Here is a 27,994-nt window from a genome sequence, read left to right on the forward strand (position 1 = left end):
CGTATTCGAATCAGCGTCGTTAAACAACTCTCAAGGTCATTTGGGGGCTTCCTGTTCAAACATAGGTCGTATTCGAACCAAAGAGAACATAGCTGTCGGTACCCTCTTGATCGGCAACGCCAAAGCCACTGGGGGATATATGATCGCATTCGAATCTTAGCTTAACCCCTTTGGGACGGTGCTCTGGTCGTATTCGAATCAGAAGCCCCTAAGTTTTTGATCTTTTGGTTTGCAACAAGTTCTTCTGGTCATATCAAAAGTGTGCACGGGTGGTTCTTACTCCACCGGCTTAACTTTGATTAATAATGTTGATAGCACACAATAAGCATTATAGGTGCTGGTGAACCGGAGTTGAGTTTTCAACCTCATTATTTGGGTTACATAACCTGGAAGTGTACTTGAAGGCTTGCAGGTATGCTATTATGGTTATCGCGAAGATATAATTGAGAGCCGGTCTTTTATGACCTTGGTTCATATTCCGGGTTATGTGTAAAATATATGACTCTCCATGCAGTAAACCGCCTAGAGACTTGTGATTTGTTTTTCTATGTAGGACAATTAAGGAAAGTAAATGATCAAACATAACCCGGAGGAATATAAAAGAGCAGCTTCAACAGAGTTAAGCGCTGCACACGTGCACGATGGCACGACAACATTAAGTGTTTGTCCTACTCTATTACAGGACTCCCCGAGTCCAAAAGGTGAGGCATTGTTTTTAAGGCGTAACCATGAGCCGCCTAAGAAGTCAAGGTGCTTGTTGGGTTCAAGCTCCCGGCTCATCCCTCTCCGCTCCTCCGGCTGTTTTCATGACCTGGAAGGTTGTTGATTTCTAGTCAATGCCACTCAAAGCTTCGAATTGAGCCTCATCATCAATTAACCCGGCCGGGTCAACTTCTGGGGCAAAGGTATGCTTACGAGTCGGAGGGATCAGGCTGACTGCTTCATAGCGTGGAGTTGGGATCCTCTGATTCTCCGCGTCATAGCCCGGTTGATACTTGGTAAGGTCTGTGTCATTCCCAATCAAGGTGGCCACCGGGCGCACGCTCTTCACACAGGCGGCGAAGTCTTTCTGGTCAAAGGGGGTGCCGTCTTCTTTCAGGCTGGGGTATCCAAGAGCGATGTCGGCCGGGTCTAGCTCCGGTAGAAACGCCTTGGCCCGGCTCAGAGCAGCTATAGCTCCGGTTCTTGCAGAAGCCCATCTCAGCTCTTGGAAGCGTTGAGGAAGTACGGCAAGCCGCCTGAGTACGTCTGCCAGGTGAGTGGGAACCTCATTGGACAGAGCCACAACGGCTAAAGCACGCTGTGACCCGGTGTAGAGTTGCTCCACCAAGGTGTAAATAGCCTTCAGCTTGGTCAGCATGTTCTGATTGAGATTGGAGCTTCTGGGACCTGTATAACAAAGTCAGGTGAGCTGATGGCAATGGTGGGGCTTATGAGACATGAATGATGTAAACTTATTTAAAGCTTACAGAGTAACTTACCGAAGATTGCGGAGACCATCTGCGATACATGGCGTTTTAAGCCGGAGAGTTCGGCGGTTCTTTCAGTAAGAGCAGCCTCCGCTTGTTCGGCCCGGCTGAGCAAGGCAGTCTTCTCATCGGCCCAGGCTTTTCTTTCTGTTTCAAATTTTTTCTTCAGTTTTTCTTGTGCAGAGACACTAAACTCAAATTTGGCATTGGCCTTCTGGGTCTCATTTTCTTGAGTCTTCAGGCGGTTCTTCAGATCAGAGATTTCCGATTCAAGTTTCTTGCAGGCAGCCTGTACAAATTCCGGGTTACAGTTTGAGTGATTATCATGCAACATTAAAGTCCCAAGCACTTTGCAAGCAAAGACACTTGGCACTTGGGGGCTAATGTAGGCTGAGAAGCTTTATTTACAGTGCCGGTTCATGAAAATAAGTCCCAAGCACTTTGCAGGCAAAGGTACTTGGCACTTGGGGGCTAATGTGTCAAGTTGCTCAACTACTTGGTTAAAGTAAGGAAAGAATCAGGTGAACTATGCGGTTTAAGCCGGCCCTTGAGTGTTACCAGGTAAGCCGGTATTAAGTCTACAACATATTCTATCATAAGTAATAGACTTGGGGGCTAGCATGGTAAGGATGACTATGGAGTAAGCAAGAGAGTTGTACCTCAGATTTTTGCTGTATCTGCTTCACCATGTCAATTTCCAGGTCCCGGCTGTTGTGCACTTGACCAATATAACCAGCGACAATATCTCCGATGCTCAGATTGGCATAGTTAGTAATGTCCAGCCTGGCTCTGCGGCGTTCCAGAAGTTCCTCCTTAGCAGAGCACTTAGCCAGCACGGTGGGTCTTCCCGGTTCAACAAATTCGGTCCGGGTAATCACCACATCCGGGTCATCGGCCGGTTGAGCTGGGCTGGGAATCTCCGGGTTGTCAGAACCCTCCATGGCTTGTTCTTCAGTTGGAGCGGTGGTTTCTGGAGCTGGTGTAGACGGCGGCTCAGAGGCAGAGGCGTTGGGTTCAGTCAAGACCGGCTCTTCGACCGGGTTACTTTTCTTTGCCCTCTTGCTGAGTTTTGCTTGTGCACTGAAAGTCAAAAGGTTAGTGCAAAAACATGAGTAAGATAAGCACAAAATAAGCTGATCATCATTACCCGGGTACGGTCTTGAAAGCCGGCAAGTTAGATTGCATGGAGTCCCCGGAGGAAGGTGAAGTTTCCTGATAGTTTGAATCATAAGAATTGAGTGGTTGACGAGTGACGCCCGCCAAAGGATGAAAAGGATATAAGTTGGAGATAACCTCGGTCCGGCGCTTCCTTGATGCTTCAGGTAAGCCGGAGGAGAGGTCTACATCCTTGTTGGTCCGGGTTTGCCTCCGGCTCTCATGAATCTGTCGCTTCAAAAGAAATTGAGGATCTTGATAAGCTAAAGGATGTGAAAATCTTACTTTCCGGGTTACTCTTAGGACTTTCAGCCTTGGCAAGGGCTCCGAGTCGGAGGAAAGTATAGTTACCTCTTCAATCACCGGGTTACTCGCTCCAGTATCATCCTGCTGATAATCAGTGTCAATAAGGTGGTTAAAAACAGACAAAAAAAGAAGAGCCTAAAGAATCAAGGGCTACCTCTAACTCGGAGGTATCATCCAGCTGAAGCAGGTCTGAGGCGCTAGGCTTACTCCCCTTCTTGCGGGGAGCGGCTCTCCTGGCGGCTTTTTTAACCTTCCTGGCTTTTTAGCAGCCTCATGGTCATACCTGACCTTCTAGAACTTATCATTAGCCTGAAAAATACAACAAAGGTTTCTTGAAGTTAAGACAAAATTGTTAAAATGGAAAGTAAGGTGCTCAGATCAGTAGCTTACCGCCGGAGCCGGGTTAGCTTTGCAGAAGGGACTTAAGCCTGTCCTCCCGCAATCTACTAAGCTCTCGTTTAGAAGGGACTTGGTCATGTCATCAACGACGTCCTCAGGTAAGTCGTTGGGGCTGTGCCGAAGAGGATCATCCTTCCGGCCCGTGTAATCACACATTAAGCCGGGGCGGCGGCTGAGAGGAATCACCCGCCAAGCAATCCAGACCCGGACCAGATCAACGCCGTTAAGGCCGTTTCCCAGAAGAGCTTTGATCTTGTTGACGGTGGGGATAAGTGGTTGACGCTCAGCTTGAGATAATTTGTCTGGCAGGGGGTGATTTGACTCCAGACGCAGGGCGCGAAAGCCGGGCAGAGGGTTCTCGTTAGCCGGAGAGGTGTCCTGGCAGTAGAACCATGTCTGGTTCCAATCCTTTGGGTGGCTTGGCGGCTCAGCATAAGGAAAAAGACAATCTCTCCGTCGTTGGATTGAAATTCCGCCAAGTTCCAAGCTAGGCCCGTTGGCACACTCGTTCTGGCGGTTCAGATAAAATAGCTCCCTAAAGAGCAGTAGGCTGGGCTCTTCTCCAAGGTACACCTCACAGAACACTTGGAAGTTACAAATGTTCGACACGGAATTGGGTCCAATGTCTTGAGGTCGCAGATCGAAAAAGTGCAGAACATCTCTGAAGAACTTTGAGCCGGGAGGTGCAAAACCCCGGCTCATGTGATCAGCAAATATAACAACCTCTCCATCTCTTGGTTGAGGTCTTTCTTCGGACGGGTCAAGGGCACGATAGGACATGACCTCCTTCTTAGGCAGGTAACCCTTCTTCACGAAGTCATCTAAGGTATTATCAGTAACGTTGGATCTCACCCAGTTGCACGTAATGGGTGCCTTGGGAGCCTTGGGCGGCATTGTGAAAGACGGAAGCCTATGACAAAAGAAAATTTCTGGTTCAAATTTAAGCCGGAGGAAGATTTCAGTTCAGTATTCAAGATGGCGGCTTATGAAGGGGCCTAATGATATATGACTAATTGTGTCAGATTGCAGGGATTATTTTGGATCAAACGGTCGTCCAGAAGGGAAAAATTTCTAGACCTAAAAACTGATACAGAGAAGTTCATAAGCTCTAAATGAGGTCTTTTTGCGGACAAAAGGGATCTACTAGCATAAAAATGAGTGAGAAACTGCTACCGCAGGGAGTCTGTACCGTTTTTGGATCAAAAGGAACCTCGGTGGCAGAACTGTGAAGAAATCACGATGAACTACGAAGAACACAGAGAACTCGCGAGCCCTAATGCGGATCTAAGGTACGGGACTGCGAGGACTTACTGGTGCTGATGAGCAGCAGAAGGTGCGCCGCAGTTTTCTGGTCAAGACAGGTTGATGCAGCGGCCTTGGTCGATGAAGACGAGGTGCGCGGCGGCGGCGGCGGGGCTCGGGCTCTGGAGCGTCAGAGAAGGAAGACGATGGAGGAGAAGAGTGACGAAGGCTTATGGGCCGGGCCTACTTATAAGGGACGGCTGGTAAATGGGCGCGAGAAACGAGGAGGCTGAAGACGTGATTATCTTGCCGCAGAAACGCCTCGATTTTCAGGATGGTCATTAAAAGATAAGATCCGTTGGGATATGACAGAGTAAAAAATGAATTTAATGGAAGATGACATCATGGCGGGTTACCAGGAATCCAGAAGATGACGTCACGGCGGGTTATAACCTTCGCACAAGCAGAAGCCGGAAGATTTTCTCTTAAAGGGATTGAAGATTGACATGAACCGGTTCAAATCAATCTGGGACCTAATGTTGAGGATATAACCATTAGAGTCACCCGCCCAGGAGGGGCCGGGTTATGTCATAATGATCATCACGTGAAGCCCAGTACCAAGCTTGAGGATGGCGGATCAATAATGGGCTTAAGACCCGGAGGCGGCTTAAGGCCCGTAGTGATAAACCGCCGTTATGGCAAGACTTGTAATGTAAGGCAAGAGTAGTTAAGAGTCCGAGCCGGATACTGTTATAAGCCGGCCGGGACTCTGAGAGCCGCTGGGCGTCAACCTCTCTATATAAAGGGACGACCCGGCGGCGGTTCAGGAAGAGGGAGAACAGATCGATAGCTAGGCATAGCAATTAAGCTCCCTGGTCATCGAAACCCTAAGTAATACCACCCCCACTGGACGTAGGCTTTTACCTTCACCGTAAGGGGCCGAACCAGTATAATCCTCGTGTTCCTTGTCCCTCTTAACCCCTTTAAGCTTCCTAGCTGCGATGGCTCCACGACTAAGTCCTTGCACGAGGACATCTGCCGTGACAATTCCACGACACACATATCTTTAACAATGCACTATGTTCTGACATCAAGCAGGTCTAGTGGCTTATTTTAGTGACTCAGAAAAAATGGAGGATCTTGCACAAGGATGTGAACCTTCCACAAGTGGATGCTCTAGCTCAGGGACACTCTACATGGATAAGCTCAGAGGTGGAGCTATGTGTACTCCAGCCCCCCGAACTTTGACCATGTTTTGAAGGTAAAAATCTGGATGGCTTAGGTTCAAAAAGTTTGGATATAGATGGGTTGTGGGAGATGGTACCAAAATTAGGTTCTGGGAGGCCATTTCGTTTAGGACATCTCCTCCTTCTATCCAATTCTGGCCCTTGTATTGCATTTGTCACCAGCAATGCTCTCACATTTGGGACTCACCTTTATGAGGAACTCTTCTTGTGCTATGATGGAATCCTTGTATATCCTTGAACAAATTGTGACTCTCATTTGGCAACATGAATCTAAAGGTGAATATTCAACCAGTTCTTTGTATAGCATTATCAACTTTAGGGGTGTTCAACCCATATACATACCGTTTGTCTGGTATATTTTGGTGCCCCCCTAAAGTTCAAGTTTTCCTCTGGCTATTATCTCAGAACAAGCTTATGACTAGCAGATGGGTCTTTGTAGTCGATCTCTTCCGGCGTGTTTGAGGGGTCGTCGTGCCTCACTTTGTCTTTCTGAAGTCGGAGCTGCTGAGGAGGGTCCCTTGCGGTGATGATGACTAATACCTCCTTTTAGTGATTCGATAATGCAATAGAAAAGTGTATCCCACACCTATTTCCCCAGAGGAGACCCTGGGTTATTGAACCACGAAAGGAAGATCCCCTTGAAGCAATGGTCTCTAGCAAGCTTTTGTCAAAGGATCAATTCCAGCTTTTGACCGGATCAATTAAGCAAACAGTGATTCAAACACTTATAATAAAAAGAGGTACGTGTATGAGGTTTTAATGCTTACAACCATGTATTTGTGTTGGTACTAGATATGATCTTAATTTGTGCGCCGGAAGTTGCTCACTGAGATGTGCTTGTTACGAACCGAAGTGGGAGATGTGTCTGAATAACATCTTGACCGACATGAGTCATGCATCAAGAATCAATTGCCCTACCACAGGCCCTATCGGTCGCGCAGAGTTGCCTTGATAATTAAGATAATGAAATCAGACAAGAGCTTTGGGCATTTAATGACTACACCTCATGTATCCCCAAGGATAGGATCCATGTTACCCTACTAAACCTTAATGTCACTGGTGTTCTGTACAACTCTTCACGGTCTCCTTGCTCCTAGCCTCACTGTGACTCGATCTCCATGATCCTGGGTACCTGCAGGGATGAAGATCGCAGACAAGACAAGAGACATCTATGGAACAATTTTATTGCACACATACGGGGTGTTAACTCAAAGCCCTTCCATTGATCCCCACAATAAATATAGAGGGTTGCAAGACCTATGCCTCAACCCATACCTTACCAAACTACTCACGTATGGAGATCAGATCGCGAGAAGAAAACATTGAAGAATACATATTGAAGATTGATTGATTGCAAATATGTCTTACAATGGATGCCTTGTGCGATGCACGATTACAAGTATGAACTAGACGAGGAAGCACTATGGTGGGGATGGTGGCTATGGAGATGGAAATGGCGACTACTAGGGTTTGTGGATGAAGATGATGATGATAATGTTCTGGCTTCTGTCGATGCTCACCTGTTGACATGTCTATGGGGTCCTCTTTATAAAAGTTGTTCAAGTGGACAATCTGCCTCAGTTTCCATGCCATACGGGCGCTTTCGTCCGTATGGAATGTCGTCTTTTGTGCTATCTTTGCAGACACGCCTCTTGTTGTTTCCTTCTTTCTTCATTTCCCTTCCTTTCCATTTCCACGCATGATTTCTTCCCTTTTTAGCCCATTTTGTGTGGAAAGACATCAAAGAGAGGATTTGTGGAATCCTTTGCATTCATTAGTCATTAGTGGTAATATCAGAGCGAATATCACTTTTTAAATGAAATATATCGGTTTAAACTAAGGTAGATGAGTGTAAAAATATCACTCATCAATGACACGAGACAGGTGGTCGTTTCCGGCGCTGGCTCAGCGCAAGCCCAATGCTTTTCTCCCGCAATGCTCGTCAAGAGAGCCGGAACTGCCTGGTCACCGGCGCGTGCGGTTGACTGTTTGGCATTTATAGGTGCGGACCTCCATGCTTGTTTGCGGTGAGGGCTACATCAAGGTCGTCAATGGTGGAGTCGAGTCACCCTTGCGGAGGAGTGAGCACGATGACACCGGACTGCAATCTCGATGACGCTTTTCTCCTCGACGGCCTGTGTTCATTCTTGTGTGGGTTGCCAGGTCGCCATGTGTGCCTTGTTTTTCAGACGTGGTGTGATGGTTTTTGCCGGTTTTCCATTAGTTAACCGGGCAACTCTCTTCGATCTTTTTTGAATGAATCAGATACTAAGGGGAGGGCCGCGTTTCAAAGAAAAAACTGCAGAAAAGGAGTATCATCAAACCACTAGACTGTGTTTTCTGTTCATAGCATGACACCATCTCACTTCTTTTCTTTGATTGTGTGGTTGGTAAAGAACTTTGGAAGCATCCCTCTAGTGTTGTCAAAATTAATGTGGGTGCTGGTTACTTTTCTATTGCTAGATTTTGGCCCGCGGATAACAAAACATAGTTGGCCTGAGAATAACATCAATCATGTCTAGTAGCTTATTCTAGGATGTGTTTGGTTAGAGGGACATGCTAGTGTGGTTATGGGTATCCCCAACCGCCCATTTAGGGATAGACATTTTTTTGTTTGGTTGGTGTGTGAGGTTAGCCATGTTTTGTTTGGTTTGGACTTTGGATGATGAATCATGGTTGGGGATAACCATTCCTGGAAGAAAATCAAGGATATCAAAGAGATGTCCCCTCGCTCCCCGGCCCCTTTGTCCATTGAGCTGCTGTTGCACAACAAACTAAGGATTAACACTTTGGAGAGCTACCCCTACCCCGCGTCCGACCCCGCGTCGTCCTCAACCGGGCGACACGGGGGACACAACTACCAGCCGCCGCCGGCCTCTCCCTCACCTCCCTCCCTACCCCCGCCGCTGCCGGAGGAGGCCGGCCGACGGCGGACGGCGGCGGCGGGGCGTCCTTAGAGTTTCCTTCCTTTTTCCCCTCGCCCTAGCTCATTCTCCCATCCCCACATCCATGTCGATCTGATCTGATCTGATTGCTAAGACAACCCTGGCCAAGATAGTGGCGCCAATCTCGCCGTGGACAGCGGCGTTCAGTCACAACGGCGAGGCGCGCGCCCCTCCAGCCGCGGTCGTCCATAGTGACGGAGGCGAGGGGCATGATGCCATCCGCGGCTGCCCACAGATGTTTCTTGTCTGGTACAGTTGTGTGGCCTTTTCCCGGGATCTTCGGCGCTAAGCACGGATCACAGTGACGAGGTACAAGCGGCGGCACCACCACATCGTATTATCCACCTCGTCGGCCAAAAATTAACGGAGGTGGATATGTCTAGATGGATTGAAGGCCAGATGTTCTACACACGTATACTGTGTGAACTTGGTAATGGCGGTGATGTAGAAGAAGACTGGATGGGACAGATCGAAAGAAGTTTGCGTGTTGGACAATTGGAATTTTGCAGCAGTAATCTCGACGAGTGGGGCAGCAACACTGGCAGACTTCGTTCTTGGTGGTCTCAGTTTCCGGGGTGAAAACCCTAGGTCTTGTACCTGACAATGGCGGCTTCCTAGTCGTTTCCTTGTTGAAGGCATTGTTTGGAGATTGGACCTTCTCCAGGGTGAAAATCCAGGATCTGACTGTGATAGTTGGACCGGACGACGATAGTATTTGTGCACTATAACCTTTCTGAAGGCGTCGTTTTTGGAGAATCCTTTTCGGAGTCTACGTGTTGCCATCACTAGTGGTGCTCTTGCAGCTGTGAGCCTTTCTTTGTTTCGACGGGGCCTTTGTTTTTTTCTCTTCTTTTATTTTTTGGTCGTGTGCATCCGTGATGTCTAGAGACTAGAGTTGCTCTAGATATTATGCTGTTGCAGAGGCTGGGTGTAATTGGTAGCATCTTGATATTAATATATTCCCTTTGTCGAAAAAAAACACTTTGGAGAGAAAAATCAAGGGGAGGTAGCACGCACCAGTACACCACGCACACGCAACATAGCATGCGCAGACCACACACACCACGCCTAGTGAGTACATCCTGCATGCGCATACGACACATACCACGGCCGGTGAGTACATCACGCATGCCCAGCCGGAGAGAAACCGCCTCCATCCCTAGGGCTCCAACGGCCGCGCGCGACACTCACTGGTGTCTGCCGCCTCCATGACCTATGCCGGGTTAACGTTGCAACCCCGATGCACATAGATGGTCGATAGAGGAAGAAGAGATGGCACGACAAGTAAAGAACGCAAGGAGAGACCCATGCCGTCGCCTCTCACCTCTCAATTACCGTGCTCCGATCTATTGGTGCCGCTGTAGAGAAAAGAGAGATGAAAAGGGGAGAGATAGGGTTGGCCTTTTGTGTGAGAGGTGAACGAAATAAGACCGAGAAAACGTTTCGCGGCCTGCCTTTGCATCGTGCGTGCGCTCAGGATGCCCAGATCTGCGAGATTTTCGCGGACAGGTAGAGCCTCGTTTTGCGGGAATATTCCGAGCATCCGGCCATCCCTATTCCTACTCACCCACCAACCAAATACTAACAAGTATCCATGCAAAAGTACGATTATCCCTATCCCGAACAGTGATAACCCATCATCTAAACACATCCCTGTAGTCATCGCCATGGATGTGGTTGCAGCAAAAAAAACTCGATCTACTTCCCCAACAACTCGCAATGCCCTAAACACCTCGGTTGAAAAACACCCCGCACCGCCGCTACACCTCGCCGTTGTTCTTGGTTGCAACTCTTATTTGCACGAGCGTGAAAGCAAAAAATGTTGACACCGGTGGTAGCAAAAATTGACAATAATCGCAGCAAAAACCACATAGTTGTGGGTCTCGGTAACATCATGAGAAAATGAATGTAACAAATCAACAAGGCGGTAGTAGCAAAAGAAAATGGTTGTAGCAAAATCGATACAATGGTTCCAGCAAAAAAGTACATGGAAGCAAAAAATTGATTAGTTCCAGCAAAAATCGAAGACATTTGTAGCAAAAAAACACTGATTCCAGCAGGGAAACAAGCATGGTAGCAATTTTTTTGGTTTGTTCTAATAAAAACCCAAATACTTGGTAGCAAAATTTGAAACTAGTTCCAGCAAAAAAAACACACTTGGTTGCAGCAAAAAGAAACTGGCCGAGATCTCCAGCACTTTATCGACGTACCTCCAACATCTTGAACGCCGGCCGCTGCGGGGTCTCCGGCACTTGTATCCGTGGTCTCCAGCACCGGTGGGTGCTGCTTGCAGCACTTGTCGCGTCGCTAATCTCGTGGGGAGGAGCACGCCGCTGCTGATGGACCCAAAAAAAAAAGGAATGCACGCGCCGAGCTATGGGGTTCTTCTCTCATAGCGAAGGGGAGGAGGTAGAAAGAAAGAGATGAGAACACGTTGGGTGGTGAGGAGATGAGCGAAGAGGAAGGCCACAGGAATGAGGGGTGGACAGCGCAGTAAAAACGATAAGATTGACCCTATAGCGATGCATGGGGCCCTAGCATGCATCGTGACATGTCTTGATCCAACATGCAGTGCACGTCCGGCGTAACGCTTCGCCCGGCGGGCCAGCAGCAAACGTTTTTTTTAATTAGCAGCAAACGTTTAAAAAAAAGGCGTGGCCTCCTCAGTTTTTTTTGTTGAGAATCCTCAGTTTTTTTCTTGAGACACACCTACCCAGCTTTAGGGAAAAACAAGTCGATATCTAGGCCCAGCACTCACCGCGACTCAGGAATGGATGCAGCCCATGGCCCAGGAGCTCACGCCTCAGTCCGCACACACCACGCAGCAACGCAGCACTCGACGACTCAGCGGGGCGGCGGTTGCGTGACAGCGGGGCGGCGACTGCTGAGTCGTCGAGTGCTGCGTTGCTGCGTGGTGTGTGCGGACTGAGGCGTGAGCTCCTGGGCCATGGGCTGCATCCATTCCTGAGTCGCAGTGAGTGCTGGGCCTAGATATCGACTTGTTTTTCCCTAAAGCTGGGTAGGTGTGTTTCAAGAAAAAAACTAAGGATTCTCAAAAAAAAAATTGAGGAGGCCACGCCTTTTTTTTTAACGTTTGCTGCTAATTAAAAAAAAACGTTTGCTGCTGGCCCGCCGGGCGAAGCGTTACGCCGGACGCGCACTGCACGATTGGATCAAGACATGTCACGATGCATGCTAGGGCCCCATGCATCGCTATAGGGTCAATCTTATCGTTTCTACTGCGCTGTCCACCCCTCATTCCCGTGGCCTTCCTCTTCGCTCATCTCCTCACCACCCAACGTGTTCTCATCTCTTTCTTTCTACCTCCTCCCCTTCGCTATGAGAGAAGAACCCCATAGCTCGGCGCGTGCATTCCTTTTTTTTTTGGGTCCATCAGCAGCGGCGTGCTCCTCCCGCGGCGCCACCCACCGGCCACGGGGACTGCGGCACACATCAGCCGCCGCCCACGGCCGGACGGCCCACCGGCACACCGCACACAGCAGCAGGGCGAGTCGGAGTCGGCCAGCCCACGACTCCACGCGGCCACAAGTACACGTAGCTACCACCGGCAACTCAGGCAACACCCAAAAATGAGCTCCTTCTTGAATTTGATCCTATCGTACCCTCAATCTCTCCAATTCTCCTGAATCACTGCAATATTCACATATAATTTCTTTGAATCATTCCCAATTTTGGTCCCCTAAATTTTTTTGACGCGTTCTTCTTCCCCTAAATTTCACTCAGGTCATCATCTATTCATCTCGTTACCAATATGCTAGCATAAACAATTCACTTAATTGTTGTTTACAGATTACAAATTGTAGTATATGTAGCTATGTGCAAGGCCAGTCAAAATTGTAGTGCCTGGCAAATTATCACACACTCCCACGCATCCTCTGTACAATGTAAGGGAGTAGTAAATTTTTTGGCATAACTTCTTTTAATCTGCTCACTTGATCTTGTAACAAACAAGAAGATTTAGTTTGTAATGCAAATGATTTAGTTTGAATATTTTGTGTGTTCTTTAGCATGGCCCACCAAGCAATTTGTGTGAAGCTCCGCTACTGTCTGTGGGGTAACGGGGCTAGACAATGGCACTGAGGGTGCTATGTTTAGAGGCCTTGTACAATGGGAGATGCTTAGAGGGGTGCTTAGAAAAATAAACCGAGATTTTCTGAAGCACCGGTGCCTATTTCTACAGGAGAGACGCTTAGTTAAGCGTCTACCCTGTACAAATAAGCACCGGTGCTTAAGGAAAGTCTGGTTTATTTCTCTAAGCACCTCCCCTAAGCACCTCCCATTGTACAGGGCTTAAAAGCATTTCCATTACTGGAGCCCTGTCTAGATATTCCTGTGGGTACTGCTCCTTCGCGTCCATTCTCCCCAACTGTGCTAACCAGGGTGCCGAAGACCTCCCCACTCAGCCCAGCTTCCCCTCTGGAGCTGGCCGGCTCTCCAACCCAGTCGCCGATGAGGAAGACCAGGACTTCCTCGACATTGGTGGTGCCGCTGGAAATGCAAGCCATATGACGGAGAGCTGCCTAACTACTAGAAGATGTCTTTCCGCCTAGCACTGGGTTTCATATGCTTTAATTTGGGTGATAGGCTTTGGATGTGTCTAGTTATCTGCTACTTCTAGCTACTTTAGCCTTTCTAGACGTTCTTGCTGTAGCTTCCGAATCCTCGACCTTTGTTTGGAATTTGTGGTTTCATATATACCGGAAGGGCCTTTTGAGCCTTCCGGATGATCTAAAAATTATAAAGTAAAACGAGACTGGAAGGAAGTGAATGGCCAAGCATCATCGATTTCAGTGATACAAAGGATATATATGCATGTCTGCGGGAATGCATCCAAAGGATGACATTTACATGTAAAGAGAGAGAAGGGATGCGACTTCTTGGGGTCGGACTTCGCTAGCGACGTTTTACAATAGATATGTGCTAATTTATCCCTAACAATTAGATCATTGTGGCGGAAGCTTTCCTTCTAGGAAGGATGAGAATAGCGCTAGGGCCCTGCGGGGCTGATAGTAAGGGACCATGTGCCCCGCTCCTTTGACTGTTGCAAACACCAGGCCCTTGTACCCAACCACATAGCCGGCAACCTGCCATTTCAGGAAGGAACCAGTAAACAATTTTTAGCTTCATTCGCATGTAGCTATAGGAATTAGGAAATAATAATGTAATCTGAAGTTCTCTACTGTTCAGTTCAGCGTTAGTCAGGTGATCAGCCGTGGATTCTTTACCTCATTGTTGACGCGCCATGGGCGCCAAGATGTTTCTGTGGGCAGGTCAAGAATGTCCAGTGCGTATTGGGTCGAGGTCACAGAACATACTGCATCCATATCACCACTGGTACACAAGGGTGCAGTTGATCAGGGATTAATAAGACATTAACAATTGATTGCTTCGGTACTTGAGAACCAGAATCCCGGGGCTATATATATAGGAGTACCTGTACAGCCATACCCTTGTGCCACTTGAAATGAGTTTCCTGATCGATGGCAGCACGGTCTCCGGTGAATCTTTCCAGTTATCGAATACAAGTTGACTGCTTGAGTGAGACATTGAAATCGATTAGGAACATATTCTAAGTCTAATACAAGTTGATTGCTTTCCAGTTATCGAATTTTCCTTGATATTCCTTTAGTACGAGGTTGCTTGATACCGAAGACTGAGAAAATTCCCAGCAGTAAAAAAGGTTTATGCATAATTTCAGATTGATGCCCCTGCACAAGCAAAAGTATAGTCTGTATAGGGTGAAGAATCTTATGCCATTATGCCCTCTTTATTGTCCACTTTTTAATACCTACCGTGGTCTGTGGTTCACAGAGTCTTAATCTTTGATGGCTGGCTTATATAGATTATAGGTACCTTTTTGGCAGTAAAGCAAATCGGAAGTGAGTGATGGGAGGCTTACAAGTACTTCTCTAGTGATGAAGTTCTTAGGGTCAGTCATATAAATAATTTGTAATTTGTACTTAAATGTATGGATTACCTTTTCAGATAGCCCTAAGAAAACAAAAGAATGGAATTATTGCTGGGAAATAATTGTGCCTAAAATTGGCTGCAAAAATTTGAAACCTACTTGGGTATTCCAATCTTTATACCTGCAATCCGTCCATGGGTAGTTCAACCCTGTTGTGTTTGCGTGTAGGGCTCTTTGGACCTCAGGACGATTTAGATAAGATGAGACATAGTGATTTGTGCATGGATCACCGAACACCACCTTACATTACATTGGTCAGCCACAAATTCAGTATCCCAAGAGGCATATATGTAAGAAACGGGATTTGACAAATATGTGGATTAATGTGTTTAATTGTGTATACCGGGTCACTTGATCTGAGAGGACTGGAGGCATCACGGCATATTGGTGCATAGATGTTGTAGTCATCAACATTACCCTTCTCCTTTATGGCCAAGTTCATGGCATTATCACAATCTTTAGTATATGTCCCGTTGAAGCCACAGTTGGCCTGTACAGTTCTGTAGGTTTTTCCAGAAATCATAGCATGCATCCAGAAGTAGTCAAACGTCGCTCTTAGAGTCAAATTGTATTGCAAGTCTGCGTTGCCGATCTGACCAAATTTCAGAGTGGTATCATTGATTAGAATCTTACTGGCATTAGAAGTTTCAAAACAGTTATTGTTAAACACTTACAGCAACACCTTTAAGCTTGACATTAGTCGCGCCTCTGGCTCTGTTGTTAGAAATAATCAAATTAGCTAGCTCTGGTACATAGTGGCCAGCATAACTCTCGCCGGTTATGAAGAAATCACGGTCTCGGTACTTGGGAAATCTCTCCAGCCAATTGACAAGGAAGGTGTACGCATCATCTGTGCTTCTTTTGTCACCAGTGTTGTGATAGTCTGATGTCGTGTTGGAGTATGAGTACCCAACACCGGCTGGGATCTCAACAAACAGCATATTTGCTACTGCATTTGTGGATGAAGACTGGTAAATTCATCTGGGTATAAATGCGACCTCTTTGTTAACAATTAAATATGGGCAGGCTGGAATGAATTTACCTGTGTTCCATGCATGTTTTTTCTTGTACAGTGTCTTGTTATCACTATGGACAGAGAAGGGTCCAAGTTCTAGCATGGCTCCAGCTCCAAAGGATGAACAACCAGGGCCTGCAAACCTCATTAGCAATAGTCCTCAAAGAAGGTTTGTAACAGGATTCAATCTCAAGTGCACATCTGCATCGTTGCTGGTCTCACTCACATAGTTTTATGGTTAAATTATACTGCAAGTTTATGGATAAGCAGAGCACATATAACATACCTCCATTCATCCATAGGACTAGTGGTTTGTTGGAAGGATCTTGAGGAGCCTCAGCAAAATAGTAGAACAAAGCCCTTCCAGCATTTGCATCCACCGTGACATATCCTGCATATTGTGTGAATTCCGCTTCCTCCATCTGGCCTGGCATTGCTATGATCTTATCCCTCTTTCGCTGATAATCTTGTGAGCCACCATGGACTGAAGAACTAGAAGGGCTCTTGCTCGCAGATGCATGCTGTTTTGCTGGAACATATTTCCTGGATATTTCCAATTGATCAAACTCAATAGGGTGTTTGGGCTTGTTGCCGGTAGCTGTGTCTGCCACACAGAGGCAGAACAAGGACCAAAGTACTACTAGTAGGCCTCTTTTCATCTTGATAGGAAGCGTGTGCATGTGTGTTCGGGGTCCTGTGCTGTGTTGCCATTGGCCAATCTTCATTTATAGCGGGACATTCTATTTGCAGCACAATTATGGGAGTCCTCCAAGGAAACCATAATCTTGTTGATTCTTTGACCTTTGCCCCCTCCAAGTTGGCACTCAAAGGCACTTAATATTCCATCTTTGTCATGGCATCTATGTTTGTGTTGTCATTTGTCAATGGTGTTCTTGTTCAATTAAACTGATGGTTCCTTTTCGTCGACTGTGATATAACAAAATCAGCATGATTCCCGGAGGACCTATTCCCAGCTCAGGCCAGATTGGGGGTGTTTCATCTATCACAATATGTATTAAGTGCATTGTCCACATCATGGTGGCAATGCCACCCTCTTTTTTTAACAACAATAGCACGAGTACGTCTGACCTTCACTGAAGGAGATCTCTCATACACCGTCGTAAGCTTCTTGTACACTCAACTGTATCCTCAAGATTCCCGGGGAACCTTTACCTTTAGTTTACTTTTCTGATGGGTTGTGTATTCCGGCCCAACTAAAATCGAGTTTAAAAAGAAGGCTGTTTCATTGCATAATTGCCCCATAAAGCTGGAATACATAAATTTCTCATGTCCTTTATCCAATTCTGGTTTAGTGCAACTGGTCATCGTCATACATACATTGTATTGTTAGAATTAATGGGCTAGGCCCATAGCAATTTCTGAAATCGCAAAGCCCATGTGTAAAATGGCAAGTGGTGGTGCTAAGTTTAGTCCCACCTTGGAAGTTGAAAAAGAGTTGGACCTCTTTATATAGTGGGTTCTCTCCACCACTCTAAGTGGTGTGTGAGAAGAGAAAGGGAAAACCACACGCACGCGCTCGAGGCGAGGCGAATGGTCCGCCGAAATCCGGTCCGTCTCCTTGCAGGAGCGCAGCTTCCTTTTGCCGTTTTATTTTTATGTCTTGGCAGACAAGTTTTTGATTTCTTGTCCGGTAAGTATACGAATTAGAAACCGAGTCGGTTTGGGATTGTGGTCGCGACACAATACCGCCTCTGGTCCTAATATATATACAGCTACCGGCTGCGGCCAGAGACACACCGAAAAACACCTAGGGTTTTGCCTCATCTCACAACTTGCGCCGCCATCGTAGTCTACTCCATCCCAAACGCCGGCGTGCATCGGCGCGTGGGAGAGCAGGTCTCCGGAACCGTTCGTCTTTGCGATCCTGCACCGGGAGAGGACGAATTAGGTTTTTGGGAAGCGCTGTGCACGACTGCTCAAATTCGTCATCACGGGTCGTCTTCCGTCCAAGTCGGGCGGTGCTACTCATCGTCGTATTCATCGCCGTCAGCAGCAGATCGTCGCCAACATCATCATCAACACTGTCGCACCCATAATAGCTAACGATCAGTACGTCCAACATCCTCTGTTCATGTCTGTTTCTACAGCTATTGTTACGTGTTTGCTGCTGTTATGCATGTCTTGCTGTTCTTCTAGTTTGCTAGATTATTGCATGCTAGGATCTCTTCTAGTCATGAATTATTTACTGGAATTAATCATGAACTTGCCTAATATTCCAACAATCCAAAAACCTAATTCTAGGCAATTTCCTGAGTTAACTATGGCTGGATTCGCTGATGCACTGAGGCCGGATAAGTTTACCGGTGTGCACTTTAAGAGGTGGCAGGTGAAGACCACGCTCTGGCTTACTGCTCTGAAAGTTTTCCACGCTAGTGTTGGTGCTCCAGAGGGAATGACCGACGAAGATCGGAGAAAATTCCAGGAAGCCAATACTATGTTTGTGGGATGCATTCTGAGTGTTCTTGCTGACCGTCTGTGTAATGTGTACATGCACATAAACGACGGAAAAATTCTGTGGGATGCACTGAATGCAAAATTCGGTGCAACAGATGCAGGCAGTGAACTGTACATCATGGAGAGTTTTCATGACTACAAGATGGTGAATAACCGTTCTGTGGTTGAACAAGCTCATGAGATACAGTGCATTGTGAAGGAACATGAACTCCTTAAATGTGTTCTACCCGACAAATTCGTGGCTGGGTGCATGATTGCAAAATTGCCTCCTTCATGGAGGAATTTCGCCACAACTCTGAAGCATAAGAGACAGGAGATATCAGTTGAAAATCTGATTGCATCTCTTGATGTTGAAGAAAAAGCTCGGGCTAAAGATACCACTGAAAAAGGAGGTGAGGTTCAGCCTACTGCTAACATGGTGCAGAGGTACCCACAGAACAAGAACAAAGGGAAGAACAAACATGTTTTCAACAAGCCTACCAAGACTACTATCTTCAAGAAGAAGAAGTTCAACAAGGCTGAGCTAGAGTGCTACGCCTGTGGGAAGCCTGGACACTTTTCCAAGGAATGCCCTGAACGTGCAGACCGCAGAGGGAAAACAAGCTCCAAGACTGTCAACATGGTGACCGCTAGCAATACTGATGGGTATGGTAATTTACCTATTGTGCTTTCAGTATTTCAATCATCTTCGTGGTGGATTGATTCGGGTGCTAACGTTCATGTATGTGCTGACATCTCCCTGTTTACTTCTTATCAGGTCGCAAGGGATTCTTCCGTCCTAATGGGGAATGGGTCACATGCTTCTGTTCGTGGCATTGGCACGGTGGATCTGAAGTTTACTTCGGGAAAGATCGTGCAACTAAGGAACGTGCAGCATGTCCCTACTATGAACAAGAATCTAGTTAGCGGCTCCCTTCTATGTCGAGATGGATTTAAGGTAGTTTTAGAGTCCAATAAAGTAATCGTGTCAAGATTTGGACAATTTATAGGAAAAGGCTATGAGTGCGGAGGCTTGTTCCGCTTTTCTCTTTCAGATTTTTGCAATAAGTCAATAAACCAAATTTGTGCTAATGTTAATGATGATGCGAGTATTTGGCACTCTCGTTTATGTCATATTAATTTTGGTTTAATGTCTCGGCTATCCAGCATGAGTTTAATTCCGAACTTCACAGTTGCCAAAGGTTCTAAGTGCCATAGTTGTGTGCAATCTAGGCAACCTCGAAAGCCTCATAAGGCTGCCGAGGAGAGAAACTTGGCACCTCTAGAACTCATACATTCTGATCTTTGTGAGATGAATGGTGTGTTGACAAAAGGTGGAAAGAGATATTTCATGACTTTGATTGATGATGCGACTAGATTTTGCTATGTTTATTTGTTGCAAACTAAAGATGAAGCATTAGACTACTTTAAAATCTATAAAGCTGAAGTTGAAAATCAACTAGAGAGAAAGATCAAGCGTCTTAGGTCCGATCGTGGTGGAGAGTATTTTCCAAAAGTTTTTGATGAATTTTGTGAGGAACATGGTATTATTCATGAGAGGACGCCTCCCTATTCACCTCAATCAAATGGAGTGGCCGAGAGGAAAAACCGCACATTGACTGACTTGGTGAATGCCATGTTAGACACTGCTGGTTTATCTAAGGCATGGTGGGGGGAGGCTCTATTGACTTCATGTCATGTCCTGAATAGAGTTCCCAACAATAATAAAGAGAAAACCCCTTATGAGGAGTGGGTTGGGAGAAAACCATCACTTTCTTATTTGCGCACTTGGGGATGTTTGGCAAAGGTCAATATTCCTATTCCTAAGAAACGCAAACTTGGACCAAAGACAGTGGATTGTGTCTTTCTATGGTATGCTCAACGGAGCATTGCTTATAGGTTTTTAGTGGTAAAATCTGAAGTACCTGATATGCATGTTGATACTATAATGGAATCTCGTGATGCAACATTTTTTGAGAACATATTTCCTATGAAAGATATGCATAGCATTGCTAGATTTTTTTCTGAGATAATTCCTGAATCTAGTACAACTGATGAATATTTCGAACAATCACATGAGGAAGTCCTTGAGAAGGATAACAATGAAGTTCCTAGAAGGAACAAGAGACAAAGGATTGCAAAATCCTTTGGTGATGATTTCATTGTATACCTTGTGGACGACACACCCAAGACGATTGCAGAAGCATATGCATCTCCGGATGTAGATGATTGGAAAGAAGCTGTTCATAATGAGATGGACTCAATTCTTTCTAATGGAACTTGGGAACTAACTGATAGACCATATGGTTGTAAACCTGTGGGCTGTAAGTGGGTGTTCAAAAAGAAGCTAAAGCCTGATGGTACTATTGATAAGTACAAGGCGCGGCTAGTGGCCAAGGGCTACACTCAGAAAGAAGGCGAAGATTACTTTGACACCTATTCACCCGTTGCTAGAATGACCACCATTCGAGTGTTACTTTCCTTGGCTGCCTCTTATGGTCTTATCATTCATCAAATGGATGTAAAGACAGCTTTTCTCAATGGAGAGTTGGAAGAGGAGATCTATATGGATCAGCCTGACGGGTTTGTGGTAAAGGGTGAAGAGAGAAAGGTGTGCAAGTTGTTAAAATCTTTGTATGGTCTGAAACAGGCACCTAAGCAATGGCATGAGAAGTTTGAAAGAATTCTGACTTCTGCAGGATTTGTCATTAACGAGGCTGATAGGTGTGTTTACTATCGCCATGGTGGGGGCAATAGTGTCATATTATGTTTGTATGTGGACGAGATACTGATCTTTGGTACAAACATTAATGCAATTAATGAGGTCAAGTCTTTTCTATCAAAAAGTTTTGACATGAAAGATCTGGGAGAAGCCGATGTAATTCTAAACATCAAACTTATTAAGGATGAGAGTGGGATTACATTAACGCAATCCCACGAAGAGACCAGGGAGTATGACGTATAAGCTCCAAACCGCGGGGTAGCCTACTGGCGGTCAGGTACTGGTTAAGACTTTGAGTGAAACCTGTTCACACAAAACTAGCAATTCAAGGCATAGTCCATTGTCAAGTTGTGAATGGATGTAGCTTAAAGTTCTAGGCAGAAATTCAACTTAACAGTCTCTGCTGAAACACTGGTATATTAAACAAGTGGTGAGAGAAGGCAAATCTCTAAATGGGTATTTGAGATCTGGTGGGGGATTGTTAGAATTAATGGGCTAGGCCCATAGCAATTTCTGAAATCTCAAAGCCCATGTGTAAAATGGCAAGTGGTGGTGCTAAGTTTAGTCCCACCTTGGAAGTTAAAGAAGAGTTGGACCTCTTTATATAGTGGGTTCTCTCCACCACTCTAAGTGGTGTGTGAGAAGAGAAAGGGAAAACCACACGCGCGCGCTCGCTCGCCTCGCCTGGCCTGGCCTGGCCGGGCCGGGCCGTGGCGTGGCGTGGCGAGGCCAGGCGAGGCGTACATGCGACATGCGCGTGAATGGTCCGCCGAAATCCGGTCCGTCTCCTTCCAGAGCGCAGCTTCCTTTTGCCGTTTTATTTTTATGTCTTGGCAGACAAGTTTTTGATTTCTTGTCCGGAAAGTATACGAAGTAGAAACCGAGTCGGTTTGGGATTGTGGTCGCGACACAATACCGCCTCTGGTCCTAATATATATACAGCTACCGGCTGCGGCCAGAGACACACCGAAAAACACCTAGGGTTTTGCCTCATCTCACAACTTGCGCCGCCATCGTAGTCTACTCCATCCCAAACGCCGGCGTGCATCGGCGCGTGGGAGAGCAGGTCTCCAGAACCGTTCGTCTTTGCGATCCTGCACCGGGAGAGGACGAATTAGGTTTTTGGGAAGCGCTGTGCGCGACTGCTCAAATTCGTCATCACGGGTCGTCTTCCGTCCAAGTCGGGCGGTGCTACTCATCGTCGTATTCATCGCCGTCAGCAGCAGATCGTCGCCAACATCGTCATCAACACTGTCGCACCCATAATAGCTAACGATCAGTACGTCCAACATCCTCTGTTCATATCTGTTTCTACAGCTATTGTTACGTGTTTGCTGCTGTTATGCATGTCTTGCTGTTCTTCTAGTTTGCTAGATTATTGCATGCTAGGATCTCTTCTAGTCATGAATTATTTACTGGAATTAATCATGAACTTGCCTAATATTCCAACAATCCAAAAACCTAATTCTAGGCAATTTCCTGAGTTAACTATGGCTGGATTCGCTGATGCACTGAGGCCGGATAAGTTTACCGGTGTGCACTTTAAGAGGTGGCAGGTGAAGACCATGCTCTGCCTTACTGCTCTGAAAGTTTTCCACGCTAGTGTTGGTGCTCCAGAGGGAATGACCGACGAAGATCGGAGAAAATTCCAGGAAGCCAATACTATGTTTGTGGGATGCATTCTGAGTGTTCTTGCTGACCGTCTGTGTGATGTATACATGCACATAAACGACGGAAAAATTCTGTGGGATGCACTGAATGCAAAATTCGGTGCAACAGATGCAGGCAGTGAACTGTACATCATGGAGAGTTTTCATGACTACAAGATGGTGAATAACCGTTCTGTGGTTGAACAAGCTCATGAGATACAGTGCATTGTGAAGGAACTTGAACTCCTTAAATGTGTTCTACCCGACAAATTCGTGGCTGGGTGCATGATTGCAAAATTGCCTCCTTCATGGAGGAATTTCGCCACAACTCTGAAGCATAAGAGACAGGAGATATCAGTTGAAAATCTGATTGCATCTCTTGATGTTGAAGAAAAAGCTCGGGCTAAAGATACCACTGAAAAAGGAGGTGAGGTTCAGCCTACTGCTAACATGGTGCAGAGGTACCCACAGAACAAGAACAAAGGGAAGAACAAACCTGTTTTCAACAAGCCTACCAAGACTACTACCTTCAAGAAGAAGAAGTTCAACAAGGCTGAGCTAGAGTGCTACGCCTGTGGGAAGCCTGGACACTTTTTCAAGGAATGCCCTGAACGTGCAGACCGCAAAGGGAAAACAAGCTCCAAGACTGTCAACATGGTGACCGCTAGCAATACTGATGGGTATGGTAATTTACCTATTGTGCTTTCAGTATTTCAATCATCTTCGTGGTGGATTGATTCGGGTGCTAACGTTCATGTGTGTGCTGACATCTCCCTATTTACTTTTTATCAGGTCGCAAGGGATTCTTCCGTCCTAATGGGGAATGGGTCACATGCTTCTGTTCGTGGCATTGGCACGGTGGATCTGAAGTTTACTTCGGGAAAGATCATGCAACTAAGGAACGTGCAGCATGTCCCTACTATGAACAAGAATCTAGTTAGCGGCTCCCTTCTATGTCGAGATGGATTTAAGGTAGTTTTAGAGTCCAATAAAGTAATCGTGTCAAGATTTGGACAATTTATAGGAAAAGGCTATGAGTGCGGAGGCTTGTTCCGCTTTTCTCTTTCAGATTTTTGCAATAAGTCAATAAACCAAATTTGTGCTAATGTTAATGATGATGCGAGTATTTGGCACTCTCGTTTATGTCATATTAATTTTGGTTTAATGTCTCGGCTATCCAGCATGAGTTTAATTCCGAACTTCACAGTTGCCAAAGCTTCTAAGTGCCATAGTTGTGGCGAGGCGAGGCGAGGCGAGGCGTACATGCGACATGCGCGTGAATGGTCCGCCGAAATCCGGTCCGTCTCCTTGCAGGAGCGCAGCTTCCTTTTGCCGTTTTATTTTTATGTCTTGGCAGACAAGTTTTTGATTTCTTGTCCGGTAAGTATACGAATTAGAAACCGAGTCGGTTTGGGATTGTGGTCGCGACACAATACCGCCTCTGGTCCTAATATATATACAGCTACCGGCTGCGGCCAGAGACACACCGAAAAACACCTAGGGTTTTGCCTCATCTCACAACTTGCGCCGCCATCGTAGTCTACTCCATCCCAAACGCCGGCGTGCATCGGCGCGTGGGAGAGCAGGTCTCCGGAACCGTTCGTCTTTGCGATCCTGCACCGGGAGAGGACGAATTAGGTTTTTGGGAAGCGCTGTGCGCGACTGCTCAAATTCGTCATCACGGGTCGTCTTCCGTCCAAGTCGGGCGGTGCTACTCATCGTCGTATTCATCGCCGTCAGCAGCAGATCGTCGCCAACATCGTCATCAACACTGTCGCACCCATAATAGCTAACGATCAGTACGTCCAACATCCTCTGTTTATGTCTGTTTCTACAGCTATTGTTACGTGTTTGCTGCTGTTATGCATGTCTTTCTGTTCTTCGAGTTTGCTAGATTATTGCATGCTAGTATCTCTTCTAGTCATGAATTATTTACTGGAATTAATCATGAACTTGCCTATTATTCCAACATGTATTGCATATCATATTTATGTGTGGCAAGGCTTACCGGTCACTTTCCTTAGTGCGGATTACGAGTTCACTGGTTTGAAATCCGTTTGCGCTGGGTTTGGTTTGCCAACGATGACGATGGCGAGCAGCGTTGCGTCGCGGCATGGCTAGGTAGTCAGCTTGCTTGTCTGTGGGTTCTACTTCTATATGCTCTGTTTCACGTTGTTACCGTGAACTCGGAACTTCCCTGTCATGAGGTGGACCAAGTGGTGACGATGACACATGAAGGGTGGTCCAGTTGCAGCTGATCTGGTCAGCGCAGGCCTCGTGCATTTCTCCTGTGAGGCTCGCCCTCGAAATCAGAGTTGTCTTCTCGCTGGCGTGTTGGTTGTGGCTTTTTCGTGCTGATTTGTGCAGCTTTTGTGGTCGCCTATGGTGAAGTCGGAGTTGCCCAACAGTGCTTGTTGAGTTTGTGCAAGTGTGGCCATGTCTGTCGGTGGTGTCCTGGGTAGAGGGTTGTAATCTGCTTTGTGCTTCTTTTTTTAATTAACTGGGCAACTCTCTTCGACATAATTAGTAGATTGACGGAATCTGGAGAGTAAGAGTGACTGGACGACTAGTGATGAACTGGCACCTTATGAATTATGTTACCATGAACTGGAATGTCGATTCCTTTGCATGCATGTTTCTTAAGAACTACTGTTTTCAGTTTGACATGACTAATGGATACACCATGGAATTATGTGGGCATATTCCATTTAGTTCTTTAGGTATGACTTTCAAGCAAGTTACCCTTTCAGTCTGGAACTTTTCCGTGATAAAGTAGATGCTAAACTTAAGCAGTGAGTATAGCACAATACTTTCACCGATGGTTACTGATAACATTGGCTGTTCACAACAGCCCTGTCTGGCCTGAGATATTTCTTTTGGGGAAATACACTCTTTTAGGTAATATAAGAAAAAACCTGCTTGGTCATATGGTTACTTTTTCTTTCCAAATATTTTTTAATTTTCTTTCAATTGTTGTCTTTGAATTGGGGTATCATACTACCTCCGTAAAGAAATATAAAGTAGTGATCTAAATGCTCTATGTTTCTTTACGGAGGGAGTACCATTTTGTTAGTGTGTTTCATCTCTTTTTCCCTTCTTTTTGTTTTGTTTTTCTAGAGAGGTCGTTATGCACTCAGGGATGCCACTTTGGGGCTAGAGTTGAAAGACGAGTTCTTGGGCAGGAAGCATAAACTTTGGCAGAGAATCCCACCTTTTACTAGTGTACATATATGAAGAATTTCCCCAAAGACAACTCATACTGACAAAGAAGCTAGTGAGAGCAAGGAAGATGTGCATGCCACAAGGACTACAAAGGGAGCAAAGAATATTTCTTTCTGCTGGTGCTCTGGTTCCTTGCAAAATCATTTTATTAGCATTTTGAATAAAGAACAACTCTTATGCTCAAGTCAAGTTTTACTTGGTACAGAAAGCTTTCACGATCATGAACGGTGGTCATGCAAAAAAGGATTATCCAATTCTCAGTGGGGCATTTCAGCATCCGTGTATGTTTGTTTGACTTCTGTGGGATGCAAATTGGGCAGGAACAATCCTACGCTTGTTGCGCAAAATAAGGCGCCTTCTAGTGTTGGATGGCCTGGGCGAATAATTGAGATGGCGATGGGCAGAGAACGTCAGACAATTGTCGTCTTGTGGTCAATTGAAAGGCACAACAGCTAGGGAGGGCCTTCATACACAACGAAGTATGTAAATCTAGTCAACAAATGTTCAGCACGGTGGTTTAGGGAGATAATTGTACATTCTGCAAAGAGAGCTTACTTTTCAACTTGTTTTTATGAGATAATTTTGCATTTCATCCAACTGAATATTTTGCAATTACACATGGTGAACTGTTGTATGTTCCTGTTGTTCCCCAATTTTTAGAAGTACCACTCTTTTGAGAGCAGCGATTCGGTGTGTAGACTCATGTGCACCTGCGATGAAGATTTTTTTTAAAACAAATAGTAGAAAAATTCTAAATATTTTTTGCATGGTAGATAATTTGGTGCCTGAGGTGCGCCCTAAATTCCACGACATTTGGACATTTGAATAGCTTTCGACAAAAAAAACAAATTTTGGGTCTGTAAAAAACTTTACTGTTCATGTATTGTTCTGACCCAATTTGTCGTTTTTGTTGAGAGCTACTCATATGTCCAAATGATCTGAAATTTGGGATGCATCTCACGGACCAAATTATCTATCATGTAAAAAAGGATTTTTTTTTTAAATTGTATTTTTTGTGAATTCTTTCTTAACCGGGTGCAGATGAGTCTAGACTCAGAAATGAATATTCACACTCTTTTGCATTAATGCGGAACTTAGAAAGATCTTAGCATCCTAATCGGATGCACATTTTGTACAAAAGTAGCACAATTTGGAATAAGCAGATTTGCTTTAGTTTAAAGATATTGGTAGGAATAGGCGACTACAGCCTGCAAAGTCATATTTGGACCTTTCTTACATGTTTCAGTCTGTTACAATTTCATGTGTTTCGGGTCGTTCTCGGCCAGATCCGGCCGTCCTGCCTCTGGTGCCTGCTCTCCACTGTCACCTTGTACGCTTCGAGCTGGCCGAGAATTGCTGTTTGGGTCATCCTTCACACGCACCTTCGGTCCCTGTCACCTACCTTCATGTCGTCGGGGTTGATCCTTGGATCTTCCCCTTCTCCGGTCGGCTAGCCGGTGGTCTCGGCAGTGCGGGTTGCTTGTTGTGTGGCATCACGGAAAGTTAAGTGAATACCCAAAATTGTAGTCATTTTATTCATCTTTTATAACCATGTCGGCTTTTCCTTGCTTCGCTCGTCCACGACTTTGGTTCAGTATGAAGGTGTTTGGTAGCTTGCATATACCTCGAACAGGCTTGCTAGATGCAATTTGGGCCGTTTGGATGCCCGGTCTGCATGGAAATCTTGGCCCGCCCGGAACTTAAAGTACCCCTGGGCCTGGCTCTGGAGGAACACTCCAATAAGTTGTTTCCAGCGAGTCAGGACCGAGCGATGCAAGCCAGCGCACGTGGGTGGAGGCGACTGCACGCTCGGGGACACACGGGAGATACCACGTTGTTTTCTGAAGCGGCGCCATAAATCCCCTTCTCTTCTCTCAGCGCCCACTCTCCCCTCTCCCCACTCTCTCACCAGTGCCACAGACCACAAGATCTGGACAGGTAGCACCGGCGTTGAGCATTGGAGGCCAGATCTGGATGGGGAGCATCGATAGCTTCATCAACCCTCCTCCACACTTCCAGCAATGGCAGTAAGCCCTCTACGGATTTGACATGCTTGTAGCTGTAGGCTTCGGTTTGGGCATCGATTGTAGTTGTAGCCTTCGATTTAGGCATCAACTATAGTTGCAGGCTCTGATTTGGGACCGAACAAAGCGTATTGGATTAGTTTTTTTTGCTTCGAT

At 46.1% G+C, this 27,994-nt stretch overlaps 2 protein-coding genes and 1 long non-coding RNA gene across 3 annotated transcripts; all 3 read right to left on the reverse strand.

The window, feature by feature from the left end:
• Nucleotides 1-595: 595 nt before the first annotated feature.
• LOC109736463 (uncharacterized) lies at nucleotides 596-3,191 on the reverse strand. Its single transcript, XM_020295685.4, has 6 exons — nucleotides 3,085-3,191; nucleotides 2,976-3,011; nucleotides 2,617-2,852; nucleotides 2,129-2,549; nucleotides 1,482-1,758; nucleotides 596-1,389 (listed from the first exon to the last, which is right to left on the reverse strand). The coding sequence occupies exons 3-6, from the start codon at nucleotides 2,652-2,654 to the stop codon at nucleotides 830-832; spliced, it is 1,296 nt and encodes a 431-aa protein (XP_020151274.3). The 5' UTR covers nucleotides 2,655-2,852; nucleotides 2,976-3,011; nucleotides 3,085-3,191; the 3' UTR covers nucleotides 596-829.
• Nucleotides 3,192-6,486: 3,295 nt separating this feature from the next.
• LOC141021226 (uncharacterized) lies at nucleotides 6,487-11,164 on the reverse strand. Its single transcript, XR_012181528.1, has 2 exons — nucleotides 10,974-11,164; nucleotides 6,487-6,950 (listed from the first exon to the last, which is right to left on the reverse strand). It is a non-coding gene; the product is annotated as an uncharacterized lncRNA (long non-coding RNA).
• A 2,382-nt stretch (nucleotides 11,165-13,546) lies between these two features.
• Nucleotides 13,547-16,492, reverse strand: LOC109736461 (serine carboxypeptidase 1). Its single transcript, XM_020295684.4, has 8 exons — nucleotides 16,054-16,492; nucleotides 15,795-15,902; nucleotides 15,427-15,701; nucleotides 15,096-15,344; nucleotides 14,874-14,992; nucleotides 14,219-14,314; nucleotides 14,010-14,115; nucleotides 13,547-13,868 (listed from the first exon to the last, which is right to left on the reverse strand). Exons 1-8 carry the CDS (start codon nucleotides 16,490-16,492, stop codon nucleotides 13,728-13,730), a joined length of 1,533 nt encoding a protein of 510 aa, XP_020151273.1. The 3' UTR covers nucleotides 13,547-13,727.
• Between the last annotated feature and the right edge of the window lie 11,502 nt (nucleotides 16,493-27,994).

The sequence above is a fragment of the Aegilops tauschii genome, chromosome 4 (assembly GCF_002575655.3).
Source record: "Aegilops tauschii subsp. strangulata cultivar AL8/78 chromosome 4, Aet v6.0, whole genome shotgun sequence".
NCBI lineage: Eukaryota > Viridiplantae > Streptophyta > Magnoliopsida > Poales > Poaceae > Aegilops > Aegilops tauschii.